Source organism: Onychomys torridus, chromosome 7 (assembly GCF_903995425.1).
Source record: "Onychomys torridus chromosome 7, mOncTor1.1, whole genome shotgun sequence".
Lineage (NCBI taxonomy): Eukaryota > Metazoa > Chordata > Mammalia > Rodentia > Cricetidae > Onychomys > Onychomys torridus.
Genome location: NC_050449.1, coordinates 68,391,357 through 68,418,317, shown reverse-complemented (window position 1 = coordinate 68,418,317; position 26,961 = coordinate 68,391,357). Strand labels below are relative to the sequence as shown.

The 26,961-nt window shown below is 41.3% G+C and overlaps 1 protein-coding gene across 3 annotated transcripts in view; it reads right to left on the bottom strand.

Moving 5' to 3' along the window:
• The window catches only part of Fam214a (family with sequence similarity 214 member A), a 76,650-nt gene that overhangs the window by 32,245 nt on the left and 17,444 nt on the right, over window positions 1-26,961 (bottom strand). The window contains exon 1 of one of the 3 annotated variants that reach the window (XM_036192242.1): window positions 21,241-21,403. The exons of the other annotated variants lie outside the window; for them this stretch is intronic. Within the exon in view, the coding sequence (XP_036048135.1) occupies window positions 21,241-21,277 (37 nt within the window). The 5' untranslated portion in view covers window positions 21,278-21,403. Of the gene's footprint in view, window positions 1-21,240; window positions 21,404-26,961 lie in introns of those variants that run through there. 3 annotated transcript variants of the gene reach the window in all.

The window sequence follows — 26,961 nt, the reverse complement described above, 5'->3', positions numbered from 1 at the left end:
CTTGATATTCTGTTTCCTTGGGACCCACATGGTAGAAAAAGAGAACTGATTTCCACAGCTGTCCTGAGACTTCCATACATGTGCTGTGGCATATGTATATCCATGCAATGTATACTACACACACATTCACATGAGTTCAAACACACAAATAAATGTAACAGTTTTTTTTTAAATTACGAAGCCTGTGATATTGTCATAATAGTATAAAACTAAGACATCTTGACTCCCTTTTATTTTAACAGTTAATTATCCAACTACTGTATAGTTACAATGGTTAGAAAAAAGGTAAGCCAAGCATTGATGGTCTCACTTAAATGAAGAAGAATCTGTTCTGTGGTAGGATACATAATGAAACTAAGATAAAGATAGGTAGAGCAAAGAAACCATAAAGACTAAGAGGCAGAGGGAAAAGAAAAACAACCACAATGTCCATAAGGTACAGTATCACCTGCCACCTTCCCCTGCTCCTGTCCTCCCAACCCCAAACCTGCTCTTCTTTCTACATTTTCTGTACATTCTAACACTACACATGCTCAAGGAGCCAAGCTCTAGCTGGTTTTCTTTCCCGCTCTAGGCTGGAATCTCTTCCAGGGTACTAACAATAGTGCCATGGGTGGCTCTCTGCATCTAGTTTCCTTCCATTCCGTCCATTCCTAGCTTCCTCAGCAGAATTCTCTACACAGTATAAATATGATTATGGTGGATCAAATCTCCACAATGGTTCCTATTATTTATTTTTAATGCCCAAATTTCTGTTAAGAAACAGTCTAGCTGGGCAGTGGTGACACATGCCTTTAATCCCAGCACTTGGGAGGCAGAAGCAGGCAGATCTCTGTGAGTTTGAGGCCATAAAGTAACTGTTACATTTTTGTCTTAAAAAAAAAAAAAAAGGAAGAAAGGAAGGAAGGAAGTGTCTAAAATCACTGAATACAGGATACAGCACTGTTACTAAGGCTGGTTTACCAGGGTGTTCCTGTTCCAACTAATCAACCATAATTACTGCAAATGAGTTTTGCTTCTCTCTCTAGTCTTTATGCTTTAACTTGTTTTTCTTGCCATATTACAGTGGCAAGCACAGCACAGAAGCAGCAATAGTGAGCATTTTATTTCTAACTTTGGCAACAGTGTTTAATATTTCACAACTAAATATAATAACTAGGTGAATATTTTTCACATGCATCATTTGTTGGGTCAAGAAGGCTTGTTTATAAGTTATCATGATTTGATAAATGCCATGTAAAACAGAATCCTCATGGAAATGGCACCTATTATTCCATGCTGCCCAGCTAGTTTATATCTTTTGTATTGAGGCAGAGCCTCATTATGCACCCCAGGCTGGCACGTATGTATGTACATAACTGGTTATGTATCCCAAGCTGGCCTTAAATTTTCCTGCCTCAGCACCCTGAGGGTCAGGATTACAGGTATGTATCATGACCAGCTTTCAACTTGTTTCATTTTTGTAGGGTTCTGGATTAAGTTCAGGAATTTACAGGTACTAGGCAAGTGCTCTACCACAGAGCTACATCTCTAGTCCTAGTTAAGGACTTAAACCATTTAAGTGCCTGGTAAATATGAACATACAGTACCACTGTCTTCTCTGTCTAAAACCAGGAGAGGTTTGATAGTATGAGAGAGGAGGAAGGGTTGTATCTTTACTGCTTGTTACTAGACTTGTATTGCAAACAAAGAGCTGTTAAGTAACTAGGGAAGGGCCTTCCTAAAACAACTTACATTCTCCAAGTCTATTATTATGAATAGCCTTTCTTTTTGTATAACCTCTAATGCCAAATTTCTTGGACAAAATTCCATGGATTAGAACAGTGGGTATTACATTTCTGTATTTTGGAAAAATGTCAGAGCACAAATTTTTAATGAGCAGCACTCCACACTGTAACATAGCCACTCAGCATTCTACAAATGCAGTGGGGTAAGAACCACCACCAGCATCAGGCAGATGTCTGCTTGCTGAAGGACTTGCCTGCAGCATAAGGCTGTGAGAACAGTCCATCTCTTCTGCTGACACTGAAGAGCACCATGCACTGTTCACTGCACTGGTGTGGATCTCCTGCACAGCTTTACTGCTAAAAGGCCATAATAACTCACACTTAGGTGCTTTCTGGATGCTGGACACCATGACACACATTATATCTCATTTAATCTCACAATAATATTAATACAATAAATGTAAAGACATGTGTGCCAGGGCTAGAGATGGTTCAGAGGATCAGAGTGTGAGCTGCTCTTAAAGAGAATGAAGTTCTGTTCCCAGCAACCATGTTGGCTAGCTCACATTGCCTCAGCTCCCAAGATCCCACACCTCTGGCCTCAACAGGCACCTATGCTCACACACAAACCCACACGTGTACATATAATTAAAGATAAAAATGAATCTAAAACATGGGTGTCAAGCCCTGGTCACATTGTACCTCCAAGAAGAGGTCATTCATTATTACTTCATCAAATCTGTAATGTCATTAATTTTAAGATAAACAACTTGTCTTAGGGTTTCTATTGCTGTGAAGAATCACCAAGACCACAGCAACTCTCATAAAGAAAACATTTAATTGGGGTTCAGCTGAGGGTCCTACACCTTGCAGACAAGAGGAAGTTGACTGAGACACTGGGTGGTATCCTGGGCATAGGAAACCTCAAAGTCTGCCCACACAGTGACACTCCTCTAACAAGGCCGCACTACCTAATAGCACCACTCCCTGAGATTAAGAGGGCCAATTACATTCAAACTAATACACAACTATTTTATGCTTCACCAGTTAAGAAAAAAAGTCCTGCCAATTGAACTATTGTGTCCCATCAAGAATCCACTTAGGAAGTAGAAGACATGTGCCTGTTAAAGTCAACCAAGTGTAGAAATGTAAAGTGATGGATTTGGTCTGATTCCGATTTACATGTAATATAGCATGATTGACCAAACTCTATTAGCTGAGTATTTTTCAGCTCCTTTTGAAAAGATTCTCAATTTTTGAGTGAAAACCATTGAGTCAACAAATGTTTTATCTGAAGAAAAAAAGCAATAGTTGCAGACATAGATACTCATAAGAACTGCATTCCTGGGGCTTAGTGATTAAGAGCACTGAGTTCAATTCCCAGCAGGTCCTGAGTTCAATTCCCAGCAACCACTTGATGGCTCACAACCATCTGTACTGAGATCTGGCGCCCTCTTCTGGCCTGCAACCATACATGCAGGCAGAACACTATATACATAATAAATAAATAAATCTTTTAAAAAAATCTAAAAAAAAAAAAAAAACAAAACAACAGAACAGCATTCGTACTTCGTGAATGTATGTCATGGATAGATATATTCATAGACAGACGGATCGACAGGCAGGCAGAGCTCAATATGTAACCCAGACTTTCCTCAAACTCACCATGGAGCCCAGGTTAGACCTGGGCTCCCACTCTTCCTGCCTCAGCCTCTTACCTGCTAGGATTACAGTGAGCACTGCCACACCTAGCTCTTAGCTGTACATATTTCTAAAGGTAACTGTGTATATGTTTCTTATTTATTTATTATTATTATTTTTTTCAAGACAGGGTTTCTCTGTGTAGTTTTGCGCCTTTCCTGGATCTCCCTCTGTAGCCCAGGCTGGCCTCGAACTCAGAGATCCTCCTGCCTCTGCCTCCCTCGTGCTGGGATTAAAAGCGTGTGCCACCACCACCCAGTGCGAAGCTATGTGCATGAACCAAAGTAAAAAATACAGTCATCAGAAAGAATGCTTAACAAAGATAGGTTGACAACAAATTATGATTTTGTGGTTAAGATCATATCAACAGTCTGAGTCTTTACTGTACTCTGAGCTGTGTAAGCCAAGAAAATAAGTTTTGTCTGTTTAAAGCGTATTTTCCTGAGAAAGATGGAGATAATATACAGCTGACAGAACTGTTCACTTCAGAGGTAAAGTATGTTATCTGAACATGATTATGGAATACATGCTATTATATAACACGATTCTGCTGTTAATTTCAGAGGAAACTTCCGAAAGTTTGAAGTCTTGTGTTTTGAGTTTTAGTAACACATGGAATAAACAGGAAAATAAAAATAGTGGTTGGGCATGTAGCTCAGTGGCAGAGTTTGTAATTCATATGCAAGGTCCTGTATCCAATTCTGAGAGCCCAAACAAAACACATAAACAAAATAATACTAGGACACCATTTAAGGCCAAGCATTATATCATTTTTTTTCTTAGTTTTTGTTCAAGCATTACATCTTTAAAAGAGGATTCCTAGAAAATTTTGAAGTGCAGCCACTCCATTGTAGAATAATGTTCAGTGATTCAGAACTCTTCTTGCTTTTTAAGAAATTTTTATTTATGTGTATATTTGTCTGTCTGTATGCCATGTGAGTACAGTACCCACAGAGGCCAGAAGAGAGCACCATATCTCCTGGGACTGAAGTTATATCATTATGAACTTCCCCACATGGGTGCAGGGAATCAAACTTGGGTCCTCTGAAAAATCACCAAGTTTTCTTAACCACTGGGCTCTCTCTCCAGCCCCTAAGACTCCCTGCTCTTTCTTTTGTTTTGTTTTTTTTTTGTTTTGTTTTGTTGTTTTTGAGATAGTGTTTCCTTATGTAGCCCTGACTGTTCCGGAACTTGCTATGTAGACCAGGCTGGCTTTGAACTGAAGAGATTGGCCTGCCTCTGCTAGACTCTTTGCTTTTAACGGAACCTTGAAACCAGGTAATGAGAGCAAGGGATACCCAGAAAGGGCAGAAGGAATTACATCATAATGACAGTACCATTGTCACTGTATACAATAGAGTCTTTTTTGTCAGCTGTAGTCACAAACTGCATAGACCAACTAATAACACGTTAAGTAAGGAATGGTATTGTTGTGGGACATTTGTACACTGTGTGAAGATGTATTGCCATAATTGGTGTAATAAATAGCTAAATGGTCAATAGCTAGGCAGAAGGTATAGGTGGGACTTGCAAGCAGAGAGAAACTGGGAGGAAAGATCTAGGTGCACAATTTCACCAGCAGACTCTGAGGGAACTGGGTGTGTTATACTAAGAAGAAACTAAGCCATGTGGCAGAATGTAGATTAAAAGAATATGAGTTAATTAAGTTCTAAGAACTAGTTGAGAAAAAACTTAAGCTAAAGTCAAACTTACACAGTTAATAAGTCTCTGGGTCATTATTTGCAAGTTGGCAGCCCAAAGATAATCCAACAATAAGATGGATTCATTCAAAATTAATAAAGATCAGATTTGACTGGGGAAGACCTCTTGAAAATCTTGGCTACAGACATCAAGAAAAACAAACAAAAAACAAAACCAAAAAACCATAACACAGGTGATATATATGCTGATCCCTCTATATGGGAACAGAATACATAGGGTGTCTGGATCCTGTATGGTGCTTTGTTGACTTTAAATTTTTTAAATGAGGGCTGGAGAGTTGGCTCAGAGGTTAAGAGCACTGACTGCTCTTCCAGAGGTCCTGAGTTCAATTCCCAGCAACCACATAATGGCTCACAACCATCTGTAATGAGATCTGGAGCCCTCTTCTGAAGGCCTGCAGGGATATGTGCAGACAGAACACTGTATACATAATAATAAATAAATAAATCTTTAAAAAAATTTTTTAATGCTTATGAAAAACAATCACTGCTGAGAGACACTAGAAACTGCTAAATTAAACCAATCTGTATATTTTTAAAATGTCTTAACTTCAGAACAGAAGTCAGAAAACATGTTGTGTTGGGGGAGAAGTTTTGCTTTTGTTTCTACAGGAAAAAGAAGCTATGAATTTCTCCAACATTAATAAAGATCATATTTGACAAGGAAGACCTCTTGAAAATCTTGGCTATAGACATGAAGAAAAAAAAATTCCCTACAAGACAGGTGATTCATTTGCTGATCCTTCAACATGGAAACAGCTCTGAGACTGAGTGAGACATGATAAGTCTTTTTGGCTATGGCATGGATAGAGGTCTGGTTATACAGTCCAGATGGACTTATAAAATTGAAAGATGCCTTTCACCTGTTCAAATATAAAAGAAAAAAATCATCTTTAGCTGACTTGTATACACCGTACATTTCATACATGTATTAATGCAGATATGTATTTTACCTTTAAAAGTGTATATGATTTCAGAAGAAAAAGACCAGACACCAATGAAAACAAGTATCCCAAGTGATTCAGCCTCTTAAAATGCCTCTGTTGCAGTTTCCTCAAAATTTTGCATCCAGAACAACTTCAAAGCTGCTAGTTGAGATGGTCCAGCCTCACAGACTACTCCAGTCAAAACTTCAGATAAGTGCTACACTTTCCCATTACACAGAGACTAAACAAAAAATAATATACCTAGCTCTCCCAGTACTTGACCACTATCCCAATTTTCTCAGGTTCTCCTAAAGATGCTGTCAACCCAGACAATAAGAAGCAGTCTAGAGAACATGACACCCACATTCCCAAGAGGTGGAGTGAATAGTTTTTGGTTGTTCAATGGATTATGAATGTTTATCATTTAGGGAGGTTGGTTACAAGTTGTTGTTGGTCATGGTCAGGGAGAAAGCTGAGCAAAGATTAGATTCAGGAATCTAGTTCTGAAAAGAAACGGGGTAGCTGAGCAGTGATGGTGCACACCTTCAATCCCAGCACTTGGGAGGCAGAGCCAGGCAGATCTTTGTGAGTTCGAGGCCAGCCTGGTCTACAGAGGGAGATCTAGGAAAGGTGCAAAGCTACACAGAGAAACCCTGTCTTGAAAAACAAAACAACAACAACAAAAAACAAACAAACAAAAACAAAACAAAAAAAAAGAAACGGGGTATATAGAAATGATAGGCTAAAAGGCTAAATTATTGAATGTACTTTACACTAAAAAGCAACTATTAATCTCAAATATTTTATATTGGTATGGATATTGTGTATTGATACAAATTTCAGGTCATTTTGTTATACTGTATTTTGTTTCTACTCTTGTTTAAGATACTGAACCTATGCAGCTCATTTAAAAATGAAATATACAATTAAGAAATATAGTAGTTATTTATTTATAATAATCAAACTTATAGTCATGTTTGGTATGTTTTCAAGGTTAAACAGATTCTAGACATGTAGGCCAAAGATGGATGCCCCAATGTTGCAGAGAAACCATAGGTGACGATCCAGGCAGCTAGCTGTTTTTGCCATTTTATAGTTTTGGAAGTTGCTTGCTATGAGCTTCCTGTTTACTCAGGTAATATTATATCCCTCTCAGGTCTCTGATGGGGTTGAAGGCTAGATAGTTATAGTTGCAATTTTCCTTAGTTATGATAGAAAATAAATTATGTACAAAACTTTGGATTCACCAAGAAAGGACAGATAATGGAATATTATCTCTAAATTTGCCAAATACAAATGGACCAGACATTGTAAGTGTAATTCTTACTTGATAGTTGTTCTTATTGTATACAGTTTTACTGTATTAGAGTTAAAACCTTTCCTTTTTATTTAGAAAAAAGGGGGGAAATATTGTAGGATATTTGTACACTGTGTCGATATTTGTGCACTGTTGTGATTAGTGTAATTAAAAAGCTGAACTGCCAATAGCTAGGCAGGAGGTATAGGCAGAGAGAGAACTCTGAGAAGAAGAAAGGAGGAGTTGCCAGACAGACACCAAAGAAGGAGAATGGCAGTAAGGGATGGGGCAATGAGCCACATAGCAGAATGTAGATTAAATAATATGGGTTAATTAACTTATAAGAGCTAGTTAGCAACAAGCCTAAGCTGAGGCTGAACTTTCATAATTAATAATACGTTTCCATGCCATTATTTTTGAGCTTGTGGTCCCAGTGAAAAAGTACTGCAACAGGGTATTTCTCAAGCTGGAGCATTTGACATCCTGGGGAACTGACATGCTCTTTCTCTTCAAAGCAAGGATGATTTATTTTATAACAAATCATTAAAAAAAAAAGCAAACTAATACAAACCTATCCTCATAAATCTATCCTTGGCCCTCTCAGTGTCATAAAACAAGGGCTTCTTCACACTTCATTGCTAGTCAGACTCACTGTGATTAGCATATACAGATGAACTGCTCAAACTGCATGATTTCAACAGCTCAGTGGACAGGGGTACTTAAAACATAGGCTTGGAAGACTAAGATTTGACATTGCTCTAAGCAAATATCAATACATACAGTATCATAAATATTCCTAACTCTGAAAGACTTGGTCCCTAAAACTGGACCAATTGCTGTGCTCATACTTTGATCAGTAACTTTATAACTGTAACATGTCACAATGACTTAGAGTGTATTGGTTCTGTAATTTGATTTGCTGTAAAATTGTTAAGAGGGCCACCTCTTCTGGCCCTTCACCATCTACAAACCTACAAGCCTAGTTCTAGATGTATGACCCACAAGAAACAGCCACCTTTCCTTGTTGAGTGTAGCTATCAAAGAAGCCTCTCTTTCTACCAAGTGGAAACCATTACAGAAAACCTAAACTGGACACAATGTAGAAATCCACAGATGATGGGAGCCCAGCCCTAGTGGATACACCTCCATCACAGCTTCTGCATCTACAGCTCAAGGAACATAAAAGAAGAGGGGACAGGAAGATGGTAAGAGCCAAGACACCAGGAAGTCTGCTGTGGAACAGTCTCTCCTAGAAACGGGTACATAAAGAAGACCAGAACAACGGCAATAACAGGAGACATGTTAATGTGGAAGGGGGAAATTCCCATAGGGTCCTACCCTCAGACATTTTAAAAGTTCCAGGCAACTAACAACTCCTGGAAGAGGGAGAATTAGCCTCTCCTAAGAATAAGCCCCTTAGAGGGCTATCCAATACAATGTGATCAGCTCTGAAACCATATACACACCCAGAAATGGATTCAGAAGGTTGTATTTTATATACTTGTGCATACACATATACACATATAAAAAAATAATCAAAGACAAAGAGGCTATCAAATTGGGAAGAGGGTAGAAGAGGGATTCCAGGGAAGGTGGCTAGGATAATTCTATTTCAATTAAAAACATATTAAAATGCTAACATCTTTGGCTTTATAATTGTATGAGTACTATGCATGTGAATGAAAAATTTTTTACTAAGTCATTTTTCTGAATTATAACTAAAATTAATTTATGCTAGCCACTTCAATTTTATGTGTTCATCCTTAGGCAGTTGTGAGAAGAGAAGCCAGGAAGACACTGAATAGGCTCAAACATCAATTTAAGTGATGAGAATGTCTTCAACATTCTATAAAACATTTAAGACCTTCTCTTCCTCTTACCTTGAAGTCAGTAAAAGTTACACTTGGCTTTTCTAAATATACGACAAATTTCTTAATATGGTCTGAATGCTTGTGTCGTTCTGAAATTCTTTATTGAAACCTAGCTCCCAATATGATGTAGTCAGAGCTGGGCTTCTGGGGACACCCAAGGGATCTTGTTTGTCCCTTTACTTGAGGATATAACAGGAAGGTTTGTCTCTGCAGCAAAGGTGAGCCTTTTACAGACACTAAACCTTCTGGTGTCTAGATCTTTGGATTTCCCAGCCTCCAGAACTCTAAGCAATAAATTTCTCTTCATTATAAATTACACAGTTTAGTGCATTTTGTTTTAGCAGCTGAAATGAAATGACAGTTCCTAAAACCAAGCCACTATCTGCTTATTTATTAATTCTCTCTGATAAAACATTAAAGAAGTATAAGAGGAAGTCTAGACAGGTTATGCAACTTCCCCCAAAATACACAGGAAATGTCTCCAACCAGCACATCTTGGTCCCATTTCAGTACTTGGCTCTCCAATAAACAAAGTCCTACAGAGGTAAATGCAGACCTCACTACTAATTTGTCTTTTACAACTGAATCAGAGTTGGTCCGGCTGCAGCCTATAAGTCTCAAGGGCTTTGCACTGGGTTGATCCTAAATGTATTTGTTAGAAATAACAGTAATTTTACACCATTGAAAATATTTCACTAGAATTTAAAAACAAGGAAACAAGTACTTTCTTATAACCTCATTTAAAAAAAAAATCAAAGTATTGGGTTGGAGATTTAGCTCAGTGGTAGAGTGCTTGCCTAGCAAGCACAAGGCCCTGGCTTCGGTCCTCAGCTCTGAAAAAAAAAAAATCAAAGTATTAACCATTTACACTACTAAATGTGATTCTGACATGAACATGGGAAAGCTGCTGAGACAGACCCAGTGGAAGAAGTTGAAAATCAAAGTTCAAACCATGATCCTTCATTTTTAAAATGCATGCAACATGTGTGCGTTTTCTCCACTTCGTTATTTATAAAAACAAAATAACATCCTAAACTCAGGTGTGATGACACAGGGTAACGGAGAGGCCATTTACTTTATACAAGATTCTAATTATAGTTGCTCAATTTCACAAATAAAAATGTACAGGATATACTTGTACTAAGAAATTACTCATTCACATGAAGCTTAGATTTAAATGAGGCATATTTACAAAATGACACTGCTGATCAAGCCCACGTCTGATACTTCTAATGTTTGGACTCAGACATTTATATTTTGCATCTAGGACTGCTGTGCCATATGTATCCACACAGCACCCCAACTCTAACAAAAGTACCTAGATGATGCATTTATTTCCTACAATGTGCAGCTAAGATGCATTTATTTCCTACAATGTGCAGCTAAATGAGAAGGCTGGCAGTGTGGATAAGAAACACGGCATGTGCCCAGCATGCACAAGGCCCTGCATCCTTTCCCTAGCACCCAAAAAAACGTGACAAAGCTACTTCAAAAACAACTACATTCCTACTATATATATATATATATATATATATAGATAGATAGATAGATAGATAGATAGATAGATAGAGAGAATGGCCTTATTTTTGTTTTTGCCAGTTTTAAGGCATACATGTGAGTTTATGTGGCTAACGAGTGGCTAGAAAAACTGGAGGTACATACATCAAACTGCTGACACTAGGCCTGAAAAACAGAAAAGGAAGTGAAAAGGAGTCGGTTCTATTTGATGACATGCTGTCTTGTTTTAATTTTGTTTCAAACATTATGTAGCATTTTGTAATGCCTTAAATCAAATCTTAAGGAGTTGGGGCATGGTAGAAATGAAACACATGTGCAGGTCTATCAGGCTCTAAGGCTTCCAAAGTCACAGGCAAATGAGATTTACCAAAGCAAAAAACAAAAATCTACAACAATACAGACTTTTACATTTTGCTAAAGGTATTTTAAAAAAGAATCTTATTTAGCAAAATGCCTAATAAAGTCTGCTTAGTTAAAAAGAAATACAATTTCATATTTCTTATGATTTTTGAGTAATGTCTAAAGATATGTCAAATGGTTCATACCTGTAATCCCAGCACTTGGGATAGAGACAGCAAGACCAGTAATTCAAGGCCTCGGATGCATAGTGAGTTTTAGACTAGCCTAGGCTATATGAGGTTGTCACAAAAATGAAGGGAAAAAGTAGCATTAATGATAATGTAAAAAATTAAAATAAAATAAACTTGCAAAGTTTCAGGATTAATAACCTTTATTAAACATTTACTATTGCATTTCCCAAGCAAAAGCACAGGACTACAAAAAGAAGAGGATTTAAAGTGCAGTGTTTTAAATTTTACTTTCACCATAATTTCATAAATGAAAAGGTATTTTAGAATAGATGCCGGGAGGCAGAATGAAGATGGGCTGGCCTGTCTTGCTGTGGACATCAGGCCATCCCTCAGTAAAGCACAGAAAGGTTGAGGCTGGGAGTAACCAGAAGCAGGGCAGCATTACTGTGAGATCCTTCTGCCTACTCACCCCACCTGCAACCCTGACCAAAGTCAAGAGACCTGTACTCCCCAAGATGGAAACCTGCCAACTCCACAACAATGAAGTCATGGGTCAGAAGTGCAAAAGGTAAGTTTTCTGGGATTGGAGGGATGGTTCTGGTGTTAAAAGCAGTGGCTGCTCTTTCAGAGGATCCAGGTTCAAGCACCACATGGTGGCTCATAACTGTTTGAAGTCCCAGGGATGCAATGCCCTCTTCGGGCTCATGCAGGCATACATGCATGGCATACATACATGCAGGCAGACATGCATGCAGGCAAACTATCCCTATGCATAAAATAAAATTTTAAAGAGAACAAGAAAATGAGACATTACAGCAGCAGCATTTGGGAAGAGGAAGCATAGGTTCTAACAATGACTGAACTACTTAAGGCAGGCCATGCCATCTACTAACCATTCACTTACTCAAGGGATTCATTCATTCTGGTTTATACACTGCTACAGAGACCATTCATTTAGGATGAAACATTTTAGCTTAATTACAGTCTCTCTTTTAAAAGTATCACCTTACTGTCAGGTTGGTAAGAACTGAAGCCAGCTTTCTCCTTTCAGTTTTTCTCTTCAAACACCATTCCAACTGCCCTATCGCCCTTTAGAGTGGCAGAGGCCAGAGGTGGGATCCTTTGCTAAATACAATGGTCAAGTCCTGGGATTCAATTCCAAAGCAACACTTTTAATTAATGTTTTATTGGATCACAGTGGTCATTATCATCAACTTCAGGCAGTCAAGCACAGACTATTTCCTAGAACCAGATTAAACTGGTTTGAGGTCAGCCAATCAAATGTGCACAGCTTTTATAATTAAGCAGTCATTTACTGCTCATTAGTCCAAACTATATCTTAACAATAAATGTGCCAATCTGCTTAAAGCCCACATTCCACTGCCATACTTAGCTCTTTCTCCCTAAATTAAAAAAAAAATGTGTTTTGATAGAGGATCTCATATCATCTAAGCTGGTCTTAGCCTTGCCGTGTAGCTGATGATGCCCTTGCACCCCTGATCCTTCTGCCACCATCTGCAAAGTGCTCAGATTATAGGCATGTGACACCTCACATGGCCTCTCCCTACATTTTGACAGCTAAGTAACACATCATTAGGTCTGTATTTGTAGTTGTACAGTATCTTGAAATTTACAGATCTCTCAAAAAATTAACCAAACAACAACAAAACAAAAACAAAAAATAAAAATAAAATAAATAAAGGCAGCATTTCCCACAGTGCTTTCAAGTTACTGAACAGTATGGGAAAGCTGCTCCAGAGCCACCTGTCAAGGTCTGTAGTCACCGAGCCTCGAGTCCTTAGTGAAGGTCAAACTCTCTGACAATAGAGGTGTGTGAAACTGAACAGGCTTCTTCCAGTTTCAGTCCTTTGCAATCACCAACAGCACCATTCCATCTGTTGTTTTTAATACCACTTTGGCCACAGGCACAGGCTGACCCTAAGTCTATCCTACCACAACAAACTAAAAATAATCACAGGGGTGCTAGCTGCAGTGGAAGCCTTTGTCCCAACCACAGCTGCTTTGCACTTTGTGACTTGAAACCTAAGAATGATCTATACTTCATTTCCATCTCTGTCCCCAGTTTGCCATCTGTGGGAAAGTCTGATTGCTCTATTTCCAGCAATTCTGACCCATGACCATTTCCAGGAGAGTTGGAGCACTGGATGCCTGAAGCACAGTAGTGAAGCATGGGGTGAAAAATCCGAACCCCAACCTAATCTTTTCTTTCCTCAGTGTTTTGTTTTGAGATAGGATCTGTGTATCCCTGGCCGGTCTGGAACTCTCTATGTAGATCAGGTTGGCTTCAGACTGACTGGGATCTGCCTGCCTCTGCCTCGGGAATGCTGGGATCAAATGTGTGCACCATCAAGCTCCAGGGCATGGGCCTCATCTTTCACTCAGTCTGTCTTAGCCACCTTAGTCACTGCTTGTTCCAAGCACTGGCTCCCAAATAAATATGCTATGGGCTAGGTGTGGCAGCTCTCCCATGTAATCTCAGTACTTTGGAAGGTGACACAAGAGGATGACTAGCTTAAGGCTAGTTTGGGCTATATAATGAGATCTTCCTGAAAGGGGGGTGAGTAGTAATACAACCATCAGAAGGCCTCCGTTTCAGCTCACACACACTGCCCTTCTTTGGGTCTCCCCTTCTTTGGGTCTCCCCTTCTTTGGGTCTCCCCTTCTTTGGGTCTCCCCTTCATCTCATACGAAGCCTGCACCCTCTGCTGCAGCTCTGACTGTCTCTGGAAGAACTCACTGCACACATGGTGTGCTTTCCCTTGCTAAATTCAGCATGACTGAAACACACCTTTAGTTGAAACTCCATGGAAAAAAGGCCAATCTTCTGTGTATGTGTAGGTTTATATGTGTGTATGTGTATATTGTACAAACCTGTGTGTCCATGATGTATGTATGTGTGTGTGTGTACATGTATATGAATGTGCCTGAATGTATGTGTGTGTATGAATGCCATCCATGTGGAGATCAGAGGATGACCTTATGGAGCAAGTTTCCTCCTTCCATCTTGGGTTCTGGACATCAAACTTTCCAAATAATGATTCTTATTATCCTCATGGTCTTTGTATTTTAATAGTCATCTACTTACTATTCTATCAATAAAGGAAAAAGAAACATTCATTTTTAAAATAAGCAAACTGCTTTAGGCAATCACCCATGATGTCTCTAACACAAAGGTCACAGGCATTCAAATCCATAAAAAACGAAAAATGAGAGAGCCCTTCCTAGTTCTGGGCAATCTTTAAACTCCAGATATACACCATACAAGATACTGAATGCTTGAGTAGGGAGTTGGGGGTGACCAAGGCTCAAGAAAAACCCTCTGAACTCAATCAATCTAAAGGATTAGCTTGAAGACTGGAGTGGAAGCGGGAAACTTAATGTTTAGGTGTGAAAAACTATGAGTAAAATTCAGCTCTTAAGAAAGCAAAAACAGAGCAAGCCACCATTACCACCTCCAAAGGGGCAGAGCTAGGCACCACCACCACCTCCAAGGGGGCGGAGCAAGGCACCATCACCACCTCCAAGGAGAGGCCTCTCTTGTAAGGCTGGCAAGGATTGGTCTCATTTGGGATGTGATGAAAGTTAACAGGGATACACATCAAAGCACTGGGAAACAGAAGGACCCGGATTCATCAGGGGAAGTTGTCACTCAGGGAATCTGCTGGTATCCTAAAGGATACAGTTGTGTCTCCTTACAATTTGGGCTGAGAATTATGCTTTCATCCATGTGTCACAGATGCCTGGGCTTGCACTGGAGGGCTATGCAGCTCTGATTCACTGCCATCCTCCCTGCACTAAGCCCACGTCATACCACTTCTCTGTGTTCCAAGTAAAGCATCAGCCTTAAGGCATCGCTCTTTCAGACTGAAACGCTTCAAGTAGATAGTATCCTTTTCACTGTCCTTTGTGGAAACATCCCCACTGCCTGGGATTGTTATTCCACAGCCCATGCAGAAAGAACTTGGAGGCAGTTGCTTCGAGAACACTGTCACAGAAGAAAGCAAAAGCCCCCTTTCGGAACCACATGCTCTAGATTTAACTGAGTGCTCAGAGAATAGTCTGTGCTAAAAAGGCGACCATCTCCTATTCTAGCGCTGTTTTGTTTTGTGCCAGCCTTACTAATCCCTGATAACTGGCACATAACTTTCCAAAATTATCCTTAAGCCTAACCTAATTTAGTCTTGCATTTTTACCTCGTGGGAATATGGTTACAGCATAGGCTGGTCCCAAAAGACAAACTCAGTCCTTTGAACATTCACCGCTCTGCCACGTGTGTGACCCTTCACTCCTCAGTACTCTCAGCATTCACATTTTCCACCGAGTGTGTGTTTATCTGTGTGAAACCTAAAACTCCTGGAGAAATAGAAAAGATAATGGGACACAGACGTGCTTCTAATTACCACACACAGCAACTGCATCTCAGCTGGACTGTCTTAAACAAAGATGGAGGAAGGTGACATTCTTGCAGTGGACCTCCATTTCTAGAACAGGACCATTTCTGCTGAGTTCAGATGGCAGCCTAAGGCCAAAGGAAGTGTTCTTCAAGTGTCCTGCAGCTCAGAGCTGTTCCAAAGTGGTCTTCTGTGCCTGCTTCTTTGCCACAGCTCATCCAGAATGCAGAAGTCAGTGCAGACAATGGGTTTCATCAGGACACTCTGGCACATGCCACCATCTCTTTTGAGGCTACAAAACCCACACAGGTGTTCAAAACCTAATATTTTTCTTACATGCATGTCCTGAAATCCTTACTCAGTCTGTCTTAAGCCTGAATTTTGTGTCTGGGAGCATGTGTGTATGTATATGATATATGTGTGTGTGTGTGTGTGTGTGTGTGTGTGTATGCGTGTGTGTGCACGTGTGTGTACACTTGTGTGAGTTTGGTACTCCCACACCACAGCATGCATGTGGAGGTCAGGTGTCAGTCCTCAGCTTCCGCCTTTCCCCTTTGTTGTTTCTTACGGCTGTGGACCAGACTAGCTGGTCCATGAATCCACCTCATATCACAAGGGTTGCAGATGCATTACTATGCCCAGCTTTACACAGGTTCTGAGAACCAAGACTTGGGTGTTTTACTGAGTCTTCTTCCTCAGCACTGTTTTGGTTTTTGAAGACAGTCTCCTGTAGTCCAGGCTGCTCTTGCATTCACTATGTAACCAAAATCGACTTTTAACTCTAACCCCAGGTGCTGAGATTACAAGTGTGAATCACTCATGCCATATTTTTGTCATTTCGGTCTGTTCTTTAAGACAGGGTCTTGGTAAGTGGCCCTCGAGGGCCTGGTACTAGCAACATAGCTCGGGTGGCTTTGAATTGGTGGCACTCCTACTGTCCCTTGCTCCCAAATGCTGGTATTACAGCTTCTGAAGGGCTGTGGTCCTTCTTCACTAAGTGCAAAGTCATCCCTGGGCCTGACACAGACAGCACCCAGCAGAACCCCTGGGCCACAGACAGTGAAAAGACAGGCTTCAATGGAAGGCATCAGCTTCCTTTTTAAATTTGCTTGCTTCTTAGCTCTCAATAAACTACGTGGTCTTCAGCAGGTTGTAAGACTGACTGATGTTTATGTTTATGTGAATCATCTCAGCCCTAGAGCTGGGTGTATAGCTCAGTGGTGGAGTAGTTATCTCGCATACACAAGGCCCTGGGTTTGACCCCCACCACACACACACACACACACACACACACACACACACACACACACACACATGCACACACAAATTGTAGTATTAAAAGAAAACACACAAATGAGGATGGGAACCACACTAAATCTTGCCTGTAACACAATAAAATTATCATAGCTCAAAACAGTGAAAATATTGTAGTCATTAAAAACCTTGTGAATGAATTAAAGTGATCTTTTAAAAGAGCATTTTCTGTACATTTTCACTTTGAAGTTTGAGTTTTCAAAATTTAGCCTCACAATAGCACCCAAGTTCTATTCTGGGAATTTCTGCACTCTGAGACAGTCTTATTCAACTCATTTGTGATATTCACTTTCTGGCTCCTGGACAGCTGGCAATGGGAGGCAACAACAAGATCACCCTACTAAGTTCCTGCTGAGGAACCCCAAGAGAAACAAGTGACTACCCAGAGAACTGACCCAGAGGTCAGAGCAGCTAGACATTTGTAGGGCAGGGCATGCACAGCCCAGGCCACAGCAGGCTGCCCTGAACACTGCCTTCCCTCTTCTTCCCTGACTTCTCTTACTCTCTAGGCCCACTGTTTGAGGTTAGCTGGGCTGACAGCCATCTTCTCTGATTCCCTTTTCTGATTTAGTCCTCTCGTCCCTTTCCAAAGCATGACAAAGCTCAGAAAATCAAGAAATGTATAATGTCTATAAATGTGAAGCTTGGGGCAAAGTCTTAAAAACTGAAAATTGACATCTACCTAATACTGAGAAAACGTGTTCACACTTGGGGATTTATGTCAGACTTCACAGAGTGTTTAACTGAGCCATTAATCTGGGTACTTTTGTACATTTTTTCATTGAGACCGCAACGCACCCTGAAATCACTATGCTGAAGAAGAGCGGGTGTCCATGGTCCACCAAAGGCATACCTCAGATCCCAAACCTCCACAGGAAGACAGGCCAAATCATGAATCATTATTATTGCCATCACTAGTCAAGACACTGTCTCACTGTGTAGCCCAGGCTGGTGCTGGATTCATAATCCTCCTGCTTTGACCTCCAGAGGTTCCAGGCTTGTCCCACCATGCCCAGTTTCCAACTTCAATCTTAATGCCATGTATTCAGCAATACAAGGTGGAGAACAGGGCATGTATAACCAGCTGCCTCAGTTCCCTCTTATACCACACAGGAAACTCCTAGCAAAATCTGAGGCCTGACTGGTTATTTTTGATATGCTTACTTTTCCTGTAATTTGTAATTTCATTGTTCCAGTGTGCACCATTATTTCCTTTGATGTTCAGAATCTCCGAATGAGAACAAGAAGGTAATAATTCCAGCTTCCCTGCCAACAGTTCTCTGCTGCCAGTTTCGTAACACAGTCTTGGCACAAAGGATTATATAACCAGACCCAATTAATATCACTAACAGGTATATTTCCCTAGTCTTTGACTTTCCACAGTGACGTCTCAAGGCTAAAATAAGACCCACTCTGTTCTTACAAAAGCATCAATCTATATAGCAGCACAGCTGATGTGTGAGTGCTCAGTGACAGCCTAGGAGCTGCTTTGCTGGAGGCTGGTCCTCAACACGGGAGGCTGAGGCAGGGTGGCCATCTGAGCTCAGACTGCAAATAAATGAGACACGGCCTCAAGGAAAACAGAGAGAGAGAGAGAATGAATGGGAGGGGGAAGAGAGAAGAAAATGGCTGACCAAAGAAAGAACAACTTTGGATCTACCTCCCTGCCTAGCTGATGCAGGCTACAGATAAGAAGGAGCTTCTGCAGGGGAGAGCTGAAGGTTTATCATGCAGCATTTAGGTAGACACTTAAAGGACAAAGAAGCAAACATAGAACAGAAATGATTTCACAGGCCTAAACTAAAAAGTCACCATCGCCAGACTGATACCCATCTGGCCCAAAAGTTTACATAACAGAATTTAGAAACCTGGCTGGAGAAGGGGCTCAGTGGCAGCATGCTTCCCTAGCTTGTCCACTTGGCTTAAGGCCCAGCACCACCACCAACCCTCCTCCTTCCAACAACCAAGGACAGAATTTAGGATTAGGAAATGAGATGTATTTATGTATCACAGCTTACAGATTTCAAAACATGCAGGCACATTTCTACATCACTGTACTTGATAAACAGAACTGTGTTTGCCTCAATAAAGCAAAGGGCAAAGGCATATAGCCAATTTACAGATCTGACACAGAAGGCAGGGGAATTCCTATCATCAAATAATAAACTCAGTTGAACTAGCTAGCAACACTACTCTAACCACCGGTTTCTAGCTGTCCATCATCCTGAGATTCTGACAGTGAACAGGATTCTCAGTGCTCTCAGACAGAAAGCATCTTCAGATGCTCAGCAAAGACTCAGTGGACGGATCTGCCAGGAACATCCCTGTTGGATACAACAAAGCCTATGTGACAAGGACGTGTGATCAGCTCTGTCTGCGGTCTTGTATTCTCCCATCTTTTACAGCACACAAAAACAGCCTGCACCTAGAGTTCAGTTAATTCTTAGGAAGTAAACCAAAGGGAACTGGAGAGCAGAACAGTTTAAGTAATGCTCTGGGTTTCTGATTGTGTAATTTAGACAATGGAATTAGCAGTTGATTAGAATGAGCTCAAAAAGAGAAAACAACCAGGTTGACCCCAGGTAGTCATTTTCTTCTTCTTTTAAACACAGGGGCTGGCTCTGTAGCCCAGGCTGGCCTCTAATTTGTGAATCTCTTGCCTCAGCTTTTCAAGTGCTGGGATTACAGGAGTGTGCCACCATACCCAGCAAGCTTTTACCCTGACACAAATATATGTATTGTTAACAATAAGTAACAAAAGCACCAACATATTTTAAGTTCTTTACAAAGGAAAGAAACATTTTTCCTCACTTATCAAAAATGCTGATTGTTGCTATGACTTTCTAATTGCAAGGACTTTTTGAGAAGAACAGAAAACAATCCTTTCCCAAAGAATGTTTATAAAGATTAAAAAGTTTAGACACAAGTCTCAAAATGAATTAGAAAGGGATGACTTGCACAACTACATAAAAGAAAATGTGACAGTTGACAAGGTAGCTCAGACACAGTGTTTGCCTAGTGTGCCCAAGGCCTGCCTCTGATTCCCTAGTTCCACAAGATAAAAGCAAAACCACATCCCAAACCTGTATTAGTTACAGCTCAACACTGACTGCTCATAAAATGGGAAATATGCTAATTGTTCTGCCCTGCTTTAATTAGCTTAAAAGAGCCATCACCTACATCAATTACATAAATTTTAATTTCACAGTATTTGAAAAATTGAAGGGGGACTGGGGGGGGGGTGGCACATGCCTTTAGTTCCAGCACTCAAGAGGCAGAGGCAGGAGGAGCTGAGTTTGAGGCCAGCCTGGTCTACAGAGTGAGTTCCAGGAACACCAGGGCTACAGAGAAACCCTGTGTCAACAAAACAAAACAAAAAGAACAAACAAAAATAAAAACCTTCATTTTATAGGACAGCATTTTCATATCTCAAGCTCACTGTACCTTATACCCTATTCAATTACTAAATTAGTGTTGCTTAATTAATAATTTTTTAACATTTGCAGTTAGCTCATCAGGTGTAGAATTATGCTTAGGAGGCTAACTTTAGTCTTAAAATACTATTGTAAACATTGGTAGGTTGGCTTCAAAATCTCTTGCTCTATTTTCTAGATAGACATTTACCAGGTTTACTGGTGAATTACATCACTGTATTCTATCTGAACTGCACAAAACTAGTCAAGACACCTAATTAAGAGACTATATAATTTTGGGGGAGCATCTTCATAAGTGCATTATGGATGGGCAGTATGGATTCCTTCCTGTCAAAAACCACTAAGCTAATCCCTGACAGTTTTGATCTCATTCAGAAATAATTAATTCAACTAAACATATATAACAGATTTTCAAAACACTCCTTGGCAGCTTTTGTTTTAAAATATATTCTGTGCACACAGCAGGACTCCTGGCTAACCACCCTCCCTCCCCGATGTTCTCATTTCTATCACATTTTTCCTCATTAAAGTGAGCACACAGTATCTGGTTTCTTTTCTTCCCACTCATTGTTCAGATTAGCATTTTAATAATCCTTCAGGCAATGCTGTTCAAAGGAAACAGGCTATCTGAAGCAGAGGACAATTTGTCCCTATGTCCCATGACTCTCAAAGTCCAATCATATCCCTGGACCTGTTTATTAAAAATCCACGTAAACCAGCCGTACAAGCAGCAACCACCCCAAACTGGACGCTTGACAACAGAACCACTGAAAACACCTCATTACACACCTTGTCTTCGGAGCCCTTTGTTCCCACTGAAAACCATACTGGAAGCCTCCGGCTGTCAGTTGCTACACTGTCAGCCACGGAGGGATCCAGATGTCGGCAGCGGTGGAAAACACGGGAGCAGAGCACAGTGCAGCGCAGCGCTTCCCGTGCAGGCTTCTCACAAAGGCAGAGTAGGGAGCACATAGCAACAGTGCGCTCAGCTGATTGGACGCAGGCTGTGCTCAGCCTCACTCCTTGCTTACTCGCTGGCTCGCTGGGCTTCCTGTCTACTTGGCAGCACTGTCATGTTGTCTTTGCTCCTCTTAAGAACTCAGCTGTGTTTAGGCAACTTGAAAGGGAAGATCAGTGAACTGACAATGACCAGCACGGGGCCCCAACACGTGTACTTCTAATTGCTCTTAAAAGACCAGAAGTGTGTAAGATAAAATTGATCTCTGGTAGGGTTGCACATAAACCCAGAACAAAGCAGGGAAGTGAGGGGAAACATTTATTACCTTCCACTTCAAGTAAATCAGGTTCTCACCCAAGTGAAACCCTCAAACAACGTGTCAATACAGAAATGGTAACCATGTGACTGTCATGGACCTGAATCTACCTACTATGAACTCTAACAGCAAACTCCTAGATTGGCACTACCAGAGAGGCACTGAATTGGCAGGCAGGGCCTATCTTTTTGACCTCACAAGTCCCAGTGCCTTTAAGCGGCAAAAACAGGTTAACAGGTTGCTGAGTAAGATCTAAAAGGGAAAAGCCACAAGCTGCTTAGTGAACTCTTACAGTGTAGGAAGGAGGCAGGAATTTACAGCATAGGTCTCTTGTATGAAGCAAGACACATATTCTAAATTCATTTACTTTTATCTTAAAATTACCTGGACATGGGAAGGTATTAATATTTTTCAGGTTTCATGTATGCTAGTCCACATCATCTCCACGAACATCAACAGCAAAAATACCTCCCCAGGTTGCAAAGCTGTTTGGATTTTAAATTTTTCAATGGTGTTGCTGATTGAACCTAGAGTCTTGTGCTTGCCAGGCAATCACTCTGCCACTAAGCCAGACCCCAAACCCCTATAAGTGCCTGGGAGACTCAACACAGGTATGAGGGGACAAACAGGAAGGATCACAAATGGTTTTATTTCAGAAATGCTTTTCTGAACATCTATCTCATCAACCAGGCACAGGGCTCTGAATGTTAAAGCAATGGAACCTTTTTGAGTTCTTGGTGGCAGCTTTGAAATCTGTAGAGCAGCTGCTGCAATCTGCTCTTACTGGGAGCTTTGTTTACCTCAAGTGTCCTAGGTGGGGGAGTGCAGGATGATGGAAACACTGGCCACTAAGCACCCCATGAGCACCACGAGGCTATTTTTACACGAGAAGCCACAAACAGCACGGCAGCAGGCCGTTTCATAACAGCCCCAGAATCCACAAGATTACCACTCCAAGGAAGCGTCTAGATTCCAGGGGTTCATAACACACAAGTAAACACAACCAAAGAGTTAAATCTAACCCTACTGCTGGCTCCTCCACTAGGCATCCAGAGCTCCCAACTCTCCCAAGGAACATAGGGTATGCTTGAAAACACAGAATGAGCTGTGACACAGGCAACTCAGGGGATGCTACTGTAGGGAAGGCAGGGTTTTAAAGTCAGATCAAATGGTTCAAAATATGAATCTTCTATTCACTAACAGTAAGAGAAAGAAAATTTCTAAGCCCCTTCCCTGATGCAAGACTAGTCTCAAGACCCCTCTAAGTACCGGACCTAGAATGCACACAGCTGCTGAGAAATGACTGCTTTATGGGGTCTCCTCTGTCACACTGTATGCCCTTCAAATGGCAGTATCACATCTGCATGTTACAATTGCTCACCCAGCATCATGCTAATTTAAATCCCACATAATTTAATTTTATTTCCAAACTACTGGAGATGAAGAGAACACAAATGAATAGAGAGTATTATTTCCACTGTTCATATAAAAAAAAAAAAAACCTGGCTCATCTAAAGGGAATCACATTAAAAATCTCGATTAATAAATTTTGATTTCAAAATTAACTTTTTACCATCTTTCAAAACAAAACAACAACAAAACCAGAAGAGCCACATAAAACATAGCTGAGCATGGTAGAACACAACCACAATATAAACATTCCAGAAGCCAATGCAGGAGGATCACGATATCTAGGTTATCTTGGGTTATGCAGTGAGACTCTATCTTGGAAATAAACCCAATACTAGTACTCCTAGGTAGAGTGGGACCACTTCCTTTTAGTTACAGCTGTTGAGCACTGTTAATTAGCAGCTTATGCTACTGAGTGTTTACTGATATTATAGTATGGACCAACAGCATAAAGAATTCCCAAGCCAGGTGTACTGCATACCTATAATCCCAGCACTTAGGAGGCTGAGGCAGGAAGAATCAGATTTTGAGGCGTCTGGGCTACATGAGACTCTGACCAAAATAAGTAAATAAATAACTACTAAACAAAAAAAGGGAGAGCTCAGAAAATACATTATATTTATTTAGTCAGATTCTAAGTATAAATTAATAACCTTTTCCAAGAAGTACACCACCTTGAAAAATAAAAACTAGCCAGGTGGTGGTGCACTCAGGAGGCAGAGGCAGGTGGATCTCTGTGAGTTCGAGGCCAGCCTGGTCTACACAGTGAGTTCCAGGACAGGCACCAAAACTACACAGAGATGGGAGGACATGCAGAGATGACCAGCCACACTAGTGTAAGCCCATGAACTGTGGACTGGTGGCTGTGGAGCCCCCATGGCACTGGACTAGGCCCTCTGGATACAGAAGATGGTTGTTGGCTCGAACTGTTTGGGGGGCACGCAGGCAGGGGCATCGGGATCTGTCCCTGGTCTATGGGCAGGCTTCTGGAATCCAGTGCCTGTGGTGTGACACCTTGCACAGCCTTGGTGCAGTGGGAAGGGGCTTGGACCTGCCTAGGCTCAGTGTGCTGGGCTATGCTGACTCCCCATGGGAGACCTCGATTTGGGGGATGTGAGGATGTGAGGTGGCTTGGGAAAGAGGGCTGGGAGTGGGAGGAGGGAGGGGGGGGGTCTGTGGATAGTATGTGGAGTGAGTAGAAAATTTCTTAATAAAGAAAAATGAAAAAAAAAAAAAAACCACACAGAGAAACCTTGTCTTGGAAAAACCAAAAAAGAGAGAAAAATAAAAACTAGCCAAACAAAGTTTACTTAACAAGGTTCTTCCCCTGTGCTGCTGGTCCAGTACGTCTTGAAGACCACCTTCCGTCTTTCTGAAGGGGTCTTGCTTCTCCCTGGGTTGCTAATCTTAGTAAACAAAGCTATGATGGATATGCACGCAACAACTCTGTAGATCTCCATCTGAAGGCCAAGAGTCTAGACACAGAGATGCTACACAGGACTGGCTTCTGTCCTTAAGTCTCTGCCCCCACCCCTACACACACCTACACACAGACTAGTATGCACTCTATGTGGTCCAGTTCAGGAAGTTACTTTTGTTGTCCTCATGCAAGGAAACTGACAGGAAAGCTCATCTTTTATAATGGTTTTTAAAACAATGTATTCATTCCAGATAGAAAACAGAAGAACGTCAAAAGCCAACTGTTTTAGATTATCTGTTTCCTGCTAGCAGAACTAAGTGCTAAGATACTTTGGATACAAGCTTTGATACTTCCTGAACAAAAAGGGCCTTTCAATGTGGGTATGTTCAGTAACTACCATGCACATGCATACATTAGGGAGCCACTACCCAGGAGCCGCCACCCAACTCGATACATATCTGCCTCCTCTCACTCTCAGGCAGCTCTTCTCCAGCTGGGAAACTGACTTGTTCCCTGTCCAGGCAACCAGAGTCAAGTGGACAAAACTAGGTTCTGATGTAGTTCTTTCTGTATCTTATGTTCCAGCTTAAACATGGTTGTCCTTCCCAGAACCTGCGTGTGAGGGGGGAACTGGACCTTGAGGATGCTGGACAAGTGCATTACCACAGAAATACAACCACAGTTTTCTTTCTTTTGTCTTGCTATGTAATCCTGGCTGACCTCAGCCAAGGTGGCCTTGAGCTTAGTGACCCCGGCCTCAGTCTTACAAGTGCTGGGATTACAGTTGCTCATCACATTGCAATTTTTACTTATTTAAATTGAGACAGGGTCTCAAAATGTTGCCTACCCTGACCCTGAATTCACTGTAGCACACAGGCAGACCTTGAACGATGAGTAGCTACGATTACAGGCCTGTGAGGCCAGGCTGGACCAATGTTTCTTATATACATACATCCATTTCCATCCATAAGGCAAATACAGCCTCACACAAGGATATGATTTTTTTCAGTTTTTTTTTTGGGGGGGGGGGTTCAAGACAAGGTTTCTCTGTGTAGCTTTGGAGCCTGTCCTGGAACTTGCTCCGTAGACCAGGCTGGCCTCGAACTCACAGAGATCCACCTGGCTTTGCCTCCTGAGTGCTGGAATTAAAGGCATGCGCCACCACTGCCCAGCAAGGATTTAAACACAGAATGTTCACACTGATGTTTTCTGTCTACTAACCAATATTTGACACTACAGCCCATTACACACCGAAGCTGCTAAAAGGCTGGGATGCACTTCACCAGCAGAGTACCCTACCTCCTGTAAGGGTCAAGCCAAAAGGGGAGAATAAATGCAAACCAACCAACCATCCAGCCTGACACAGGGAGCCTGGACACAGCAAGACCATGAGTGGACACCAAAGCATCAGGCTGGTGAACCTTGTACTTCATGACAGAGGTCACTCCCTCCATCCAGGGGAAGTGAAGCAAGGGAGAAGGACCTGACCTGAGAACCACGGACGGGAGACTTAAACTTGGCCTCCAGCCAGCTTTGTAAGTGAAGTGCAGCTTTGAATGCTCCAGGGAACGCACAGTGAAGGCCCAACCAGACCCAAGTGGGAGAGCTGCAAAGCGCTACAGTCTGTAACTTCCCACCGTGGACTTCTGAGACAGCCCAGGCAGGGTGCAGGCACCTTCTCACAAACGCCAACCTTACAGGGAAGATCCTCCTCAGGCAGATGCTCTCAGGGTTTGCAATATTTCCACTTAAACACTTTCCTAGCAAAACTACCTGAGCTTATTTATTTATAAAGTTATAAAAAATGATTTCTCTAATGCCACAAATCATCTAGCTCAGTGCTTGGCTTTCAAGAAATCCAAGAATGTTAAGTCTCTTCTTGGGCAGGGAGACCCAGCTCAGTTGCAGTCAGTGCTTGTACAATGCCCTTGGATGGATTTCCAGAACCACCCAAGTATTTTAAGTTTCCTTACCTTTGGATACATGAGGTCCATGGTACAATAAAGGAATCCAGAGCCCCCTCCCAAAACACCTCTTCACATGTACACATACACACAGACAGACATAGACACAGACACACACTGACAGACACATATAGACGTAGACACACAGACAGACAGACAGACACACATACACACACAGAGCAATACAGATAAATAGCAAATGGATGAAGCTGATCTTGACTGTCAAAGGTTTCTATTCTTATTTTTTACATTGCTTAAACAGTATCACATATAATACCTTAATTATTAAGTTGCAAGAAAGGTAACAAAATAGTTAAAATTCAACACTGTTAACGGTTATAGATATAGCTAAGTCTTTCTGAAAATTCAAAACAATAGTATGCTGTTGGGACAGTCTAGGGATAAGGCAAGATGCCAGTCACATTCATTTCCTCCTCCATGC